Below are 6815 nucleotides of genomic sequence, written 5' to 3' on the forward strand. Positions count from 1 at the left end.
TACCATCATACACAGTGTCGTCCTTATGCTTCACACTACTGTCTACGTCTGAGCGGACTGCACAAACTTGATAAAAGATCAGATGTAGTAAGCGCGAACTTGGTATATTGCACTGGCTGTTAACCGTTCCACAAAAGAATGTAACTGTCACAAGTGTCTTTTGCTTTATGCGCAGTGCTTTGTTCGTCTATTTTTTCTTGCCACGACATGTCCTGTCGTGTTGAGAAACGTACTCAATGTAGCGGTGTCGAAACTGCGATTGTTCTATAGACCACGTCAACTAGTTTTTTTTTTTTGTGTCACTAACTTGAATCGTCAATTGTTTGTTCGCTCGCAGCATCTCCTCCATCAGCCTTGTTTTCATCGTCACGCTGACGGAGGAACAAACGAAGTACGTCTTACCGTCGTCGGCCTGGGGCGACGCCTGCTGGCCGATGTCGAGCGAAATCAAAATGGTGGGTCACTGCCCAACGTGCCTTGCGGCGTGCAGAGCCTATAACCCGCACAACAAAACCTAGAGGCCAAAAAATTTAAGGTTAAGAATAGCGGGCAAAAAAAGGACGTCGACGACAAGGACAGGACGGGAAGTGTACTTCAAACTGCCGTGAATCTACTGAGAAGTTGTAATTCTGCACTTGTCCTGTCCTTCTTGTCAGTGTCCTGATTGCGCTAATACTAAGCTAAAATCATGTACCAACCGGCTTTGCAGCATGTATTGGTAAGACCAGGAAGTAGCCAAACGTGATCAAATGAGCGATTGCAGAACTCCTGGCTTTGGCACCTGAGACATTTACGGCGCTTAGACGAAGGACACAGAAAAGACGACAGGACAATAGAGACACAGTATCATGGAAAGAAGACTAGCACTATTCATGTTCTCTCGTGTTTTCCGTGTTCTTCTATAGGGTGTCTTTTTTTCTCCCAAGTGTTGTAAGTGTCTGAGATGTCTGAATTCCAATTAGCCCAGTTTTCCTCTCTTTTCTTTTTGTAGCTTTGTCAGTTTTCTACACCGTGTTTTGCACGTTAATGCGGGCAGTAATGAAGAACTGCCAGTTGAGTTGACTTTGTTGAGGAGTTGCTGCATTTTAATGTACAGCTATGGAGACTTATTGTGGTTTTAGTCATACTACTGCTCAACCAGACAAGCTGAATGTTTATGTCGAGGCCTAGAGATACTCGTTAGCTTATTGAATTTGATGCTGGTATTGGGTATTGTAATGATAATCATCGTAATAATAATAATAATAATATAATAAGGAAGTTCCCAGTTCGTGCAATGTAACGAAGCTTGCTGTCCTGACACTTGGAGAAGGCCAATCCCGTGAGCGTGGCACACATAGCGGTCAGGAAAAGATCCACGACGCTTTTCTCGAGGTACTGGGTCAAGGCAACTGCAGCGAGTTATTTTTATTTTATCGTTTAGTGGTAGTATTATTGGTGAATGTTGAAGGTGTAGGTGTGGCACAGATAAACAATGCAGGACACAGACGTAGCCAAACAAGTGCGCGTGTCCGGTCCTATACGTTTTTCAGCGCCCTATCATGAATAAGTAAAACATATCCTACGGCTTCGCGAGCGAACGCTCTAGTTACAAGAGGTGCGCCCTCCTTGGTTGAGATCTAGACGTAATTCCTTCCTAAATGATCTAGAAGCGTCGGGAACGTGCAAAAATCCAGCAAGTGTGCCTCCAAGTGGTTGCACTCAACCTTCACATGGTGTCCTTTGATCTCTCGCTTAAAGTAGATTGGCGGAAAACTCAACAAGAAACAGGGAGTGGTTACTGTAATATACCTGAAAGGTTTGGTCCTCCGCGAAATCGCTGTAGTAGGCACGTAGAGAGATCAACTGTTTAGCATACTGCTGTCTCATAATGTGCTAGACCTTATAATCAAGTTAATGATGCAGCGAAGTGTTAGGCCTTCAGAGCATTCCGCATCGCCAACGCATTATCAGCACTAATCCTTTGGCGGCGTCTGTCCACGTGGTAATAAAAACTTTCCCGGCTCGGTGCCGTCTCTCTAGGCATAGCAGCGTCGAAACAAACAGTTAATTTCAATATTAAGTACAAAACATCTCTAATCCATCGTCCTCAGATTGAGATAGGACAAAGGTATGGCTGATTCGACCATTCATGTTTTGCTATTACATCGAAGAGCAAGAAGCAAGGGCGAATTGGAATCAAAACGGGTGATGTAGGCATTGTCTGGGCACTGCCATGTTGCTACACGCTCCTACTAATCTGTCACTGTAGGGAGCGGTATGAGACACAAATGTATCGTGTATCCAATGTGTCACGTGTTACGGTAACGTATTTTGTATCAGGCCAAGCTAAAGCTCCTTAATGTAGTACTGTGAACAATGTCAAGCCAATGACGTGTTGAGGCAGTGTGGGCAGAGCCTGCCACAAATCACCGATGGTCTGTTCTTCCATTTTTTTTTCCGCTTAAGTGCGACACCTGTGGTGTATACGGAGGGGGGGGGGGGGGTGAGGCAACAGGAGTCTGCAGAATAGAACTTTGGTTATAATCTTTCTCTTGTTTTGTCTTAGATGGACGCTGTTGATCTCATAGCCAGCGTCTCGGCGCCGAACGTAATCTTCACCTTGACGCTCAGTCTACGCATTGACACATTCGCCCACGTGCTAATGTCTGACATAGGCACCAATGACGTCGGGCTCGTCCTCTCCTACGATCATTCGACTGGCTATTACGACAAGGTAAGTGCAAGTAGAAAACGAGAAACATTTTCGCGGTTTACGCAAAGTTCAGATCTTTGGACAACAGAAGCCTTCCTTTCTTGCGTCCTTGAAACTTCCGATTATTAAGCTTCTAAATGACATCGCTAATATCACACGTACGGCGGTGAAGTGACTCGATGAGTATACATGCCGTGAGCTCCAACGAAGGTGACATTAAAATTTGTGTGGGATGGGAATACTGTCCAAATCCCAGAACGCTATAAGGCTCGAGAGGCAGGAAATAAGCATGGATAGGCTATATTTACTGCGCAAAATGCAAAGAGGAACATGTCCAACACTTTTAGTGCATCTGCGTTGTCAATATCAGCAGATACGTTAGTTAGATGCGATACGTTAGATACGGAAGACCACTGGAACGCCTCTTAAGGTATGAGACGCAATCTTTCGCAGACGCCGTAGCCTTCATCTAGATCACTGACAAAAGCAGAAGTGTGCATAAAGGCTGTTGATCACCTCGTTAACTCCCTAAAGCAGCTGAACGCGTTTTGTCTATGATGAGTCATAAAGAATTTTATCATTACCGGCCTAATAAGTTGACGGCACCTCTTCCTGTAGCTTGCAACAGTTGAGCGCGAGATGTACTCGATTCCTGCAAAATTTCATTGCGATATGTCTGCTCTACTGCCTGTAGCGATTGGTTTTGACACCTGTGGCTCTCGTTCGAGGAACGTGCAGGATTTAGCGAGCTAACACTTCCACTGCACGTTCACACGTGTCACCAAAACAGTTAACTCAGCCAAAACAGAATTCGACTTGGCTAGAAGTGTCCTTAAAATATTAGCGCACGTACTTATTTTGCTTTTCTCACGGTGACCGCTTTTCACCGAATTGTCACTGTTGTCGATTGTCGCTCGGTGCAACGTGCGCCTACGCTATAGCAAAGTCCTTGAATGTTGTCGCGGATTCTCAAGCGCAATCAGTGCGACAGTGTTAATCGGCTCATCAGATTGCGCGCGATGCCGAATGCTTTTTTTTACATTTCCAAATGTAAGCGAGACCGAGAAGTTGTTCAGGAATGTACTGTGATCCATGTAAAAATGGCGGCTTGACTGGACGCTGGAGTCTATGTCCCCATTTGACAAATATTTTTGCCTGCAAGTGCTCTTTGCCATTGCCTAACCTCCTTCGCCAATAATATGTCCAGCCTAAGGATTGGCTGAAATTTTTCCCTTACGAACAATTGTAGCGTAACAAATGTTTTTTTGTCAATACGGGTCCAGATTCGACGACCATCGACCATGTTGACCGCTACCACTGATTTTAGTGCTGCTTCTCCTCGAGAGCACAATCTTTAAGATTGTTCGCACACTTTTACAGTGCCTGATTCGCTGCTTTTATTTCGTCATAGCTTGCGAACGATGCAGTGCATAAATATAAAAATTGCTGAAGACTAAGCTTGTGACCTTTTGTGTTGGGGGAACAAACATTGCGTAGGTTGCACGCTTACTGTGTCGGTAAATAACTCTGGCCGTGAATAGCATCTGTAGCGGCATTCTGTCTTTCAGGGATGCAAAGACTTCTTCCAGCACGACGCAAGAGGCACATCCGCGGTGTACTTCGGTGGAGGGGACTGCATGTTTGCCCCGAAGCACGGCAGCCCCCCCAGCGTGGTGTCCTTTGAAACGCCAGTGACGGTGCGACACAAGGTGAGCAGGCATTCGCGGCACGTCTTCGCTGTGCTTAAGCAGCTAGACTCGGGCACCATTGCACCGTAGACCACGACTGAAACGTCGCTGTGTGTTCAACATCACTTAAAAGACAAAAGTTCTCCTTCAGGCACGTTGCAGCAACCTTTGGGAATGAAACTCTCACAAATGCTGTCATGCTCAGAATTCGTTCGAAGCTTGATATGGTTCTCGAAGTCACCGGCTGAAATTCGTGAATTGCAATGTGTGCTATAGAGGTATGTGTTTATAAGTTGATTAGCGAACGTTTGTTACTATGGAAATATTTTTTTTTAAATTTCTGGCACAAAAAATGCCCCCCTCTGAGAGTAAACCACCTCAAGAAGTAGAATTGTGCTACACGCCACCAAGGAAAAAAGAAAAGAAGCTTATGTTAACGATTAAAACAATACCACCCCGTAAATTTTCCTGTTGCTATAATTTGTTGATGTTTATACATGCGCGTGAAGCATGAGTCCCGGGTGATGGGAAGAATATTTTTTTTTGGCATACACCGTCTTGTAGTACCGTAAACCCTTCAATTACCATGTTTGGCTGCGAACCGCTTCCTTATTAAATTCCACATGTAGACTTTCTTGCACTGTCCTTTCCGCGTAATCTCTGTAATCTAAATGTTGTTTTTTCTAGACACAGCGTTAGCTGAATGCAGTGCACATTTTGATTCCGATCGGGCTTTGTTTCGATTTGAATATTGTGGCATGTGTAGTTAACAAAGTTTAATAGCTTCCTTAGTGTTATGTAAAGGTTATCGCTGGGTGAAAACTCCATTCTTGAGGGCATTGTTTCTTAAATCAACAGACCCTACGACATCAGTCGTTTTGACAAACAGGGGTCCCGACTGGTGAGCGCACTTCACTCTGTGCAGATGGTCGCCGCCTACCGCCACTTGGGCTACGCGAAAACCAGCCAGTACGTCATAGGATGGAGCGTTTACAACGTCACTCACGGAATGGCGCCTCAATCGTGCAACGGGACCAACAACCGGATCGATGAAATCCGCAAAGTGATCGACGACAACAAATAACCGGCGCCCGGGGACTTCGTGGGTCGGCTTTGGGATATTGTGCTTCAGAAGCGGCTGCCTGTCCACGCTTCAACGAGGGACAGTTTCAAAAGCTGTCGCCCAAGGTTGTCGGGGCTGGCAACTAGCTTTCAGCCAAAAGCTGCTTATAAAAAAACACCGCATCTCCTTAGGAGAGCAGATGACTTGTTTTACGTCCTTGGTTCGACGTTTATACGATTATAATTGAGCGTCAGTAAAGAAATATCAACACACGCGTGAATAAAATCCTAAGAAATGTGCTCACTTCGCTGTGAGCGGTAACGGGCTCGGTACCCGCTACGGAAGCCTTCTTCCGGTGGAGGTGGTTTGCAAAAACGACCGTCTACCGCGCATTGGGCGCATGTAAAAGAACCTCATCCGGGCAAAATTATTCTAGAGTCCCTTAATACGGCATATCTCGACCAGATCATGATTTTGCCTTTACTTTGATCAGCCAGAATTCAGTTCAGTGGCATCCTATAAGAGCCCTCTATCCAATTACATGAACGAACGAGCTTTATCTACTCTCTTAACGCTCTCTGTGTACGAGTAATGAAGGACTGGAGTCCGTAAAATAGAGCGGGTTGACTGTGAAGTGTTAGGTGAGGATTGTGAGGAATTAGTAAGTAGGATTGGACGGACTGGCTCACCGTTATCAGAGGCTGGCTGGCTCTTGTCATTTCTGGGACGTTTCGGCTCCGGAGTGGTAGATCGCTTGGCGGCCTTAGACGGCGGGCTTCCATTTGGAGATTTTTTTGTGATGGTTTTCTCCGAAGACTTCAAACAAACTCAATAGTGACTCCTCTTTTCCGTCATTATATTCAAGGCCTGGGCCACCGAAATGCCCGAACTGCATGGAATATCCGTCCCTAGAGCATTGTCTATGGCATTGCCCTCACACTCAACCCAAACTGCAGTCAGCCCTCTCTAACATTCCCACTAACATCAAGCCACGGTCATGGACGGACTGGCTCACTCCACCACCCCATGCAACTAACATTCTCCTGCCGATGCTTATCCAGCACGTCAGAGACGTGTTGGGTGAGGACTGGTACCTGACCCACCAGGGTTGAGCGCCGGACGCTGGCGTAAAAATAAAAGTTTTTTTTCTCTCTCTCTCTGTGCAGAAAGATCAGTCCCACTGCACTTCCCACCGCAGTACGATGTCAACCGTTAACGAACGAACACATTCAGACTATGCGCCATCAATGTATCTTGCATTTGATTCGTGCCAGAACAAGGCTTGCTGGTATTATCCACGCTGTCGTCTGAGCAACGCTGCTATAGGCACCCTGCAGCGCAGCTAGCGCGCGACTTCTGCGCTATCTAC

The 6815-nt window shown here is 46.0% G+C and overlaps 1 protein-coding gene across 1 annotated transcript; it reads left to right on the forward strand.

Annotated features, from left to right (window-relative positions):
• The first annotated feature begins 347 nt into the window (after positions 1 to 347).
• Positions 348 to 5971, forward strand: LOC129383948 (uncharacterized). Its single transcript, XM_055068989.2, has 4 exons — positions 348 to 455; positions 2549 to 2716; positions 4264 to 4404; positions 5309 to 5971. The coding sequence occupies exons 1-4, from the start codon at positions 435 to 437 to the stop codon at positions 5465 to 5467; spliced, it is 489 nt and encodes a 162-aa protein (XP_054924964.1). The 5' UTR covers positions 348 to 434; the 3' UTR covers positions 5468 to 5971.
• Positions 5972 to 6815: the final 844 nt, after the last annotated feature.

Source organism: Dermacentor andersoni, chromosome 9 (genome assembly GCF_023375885.2).
Source record: "Dermacentor andersoni chromosome 9, qqDerAnde1_hic_scaffold, whole genome shotgun sequence".
NCBI classification, from domain to species: domain Eukaryota; kingdom Metazoa; phylum Arthropoda; class Arachnida; order Ixodida; family Ixodidae; genus Dermacentor; species Dermacentor andersoni.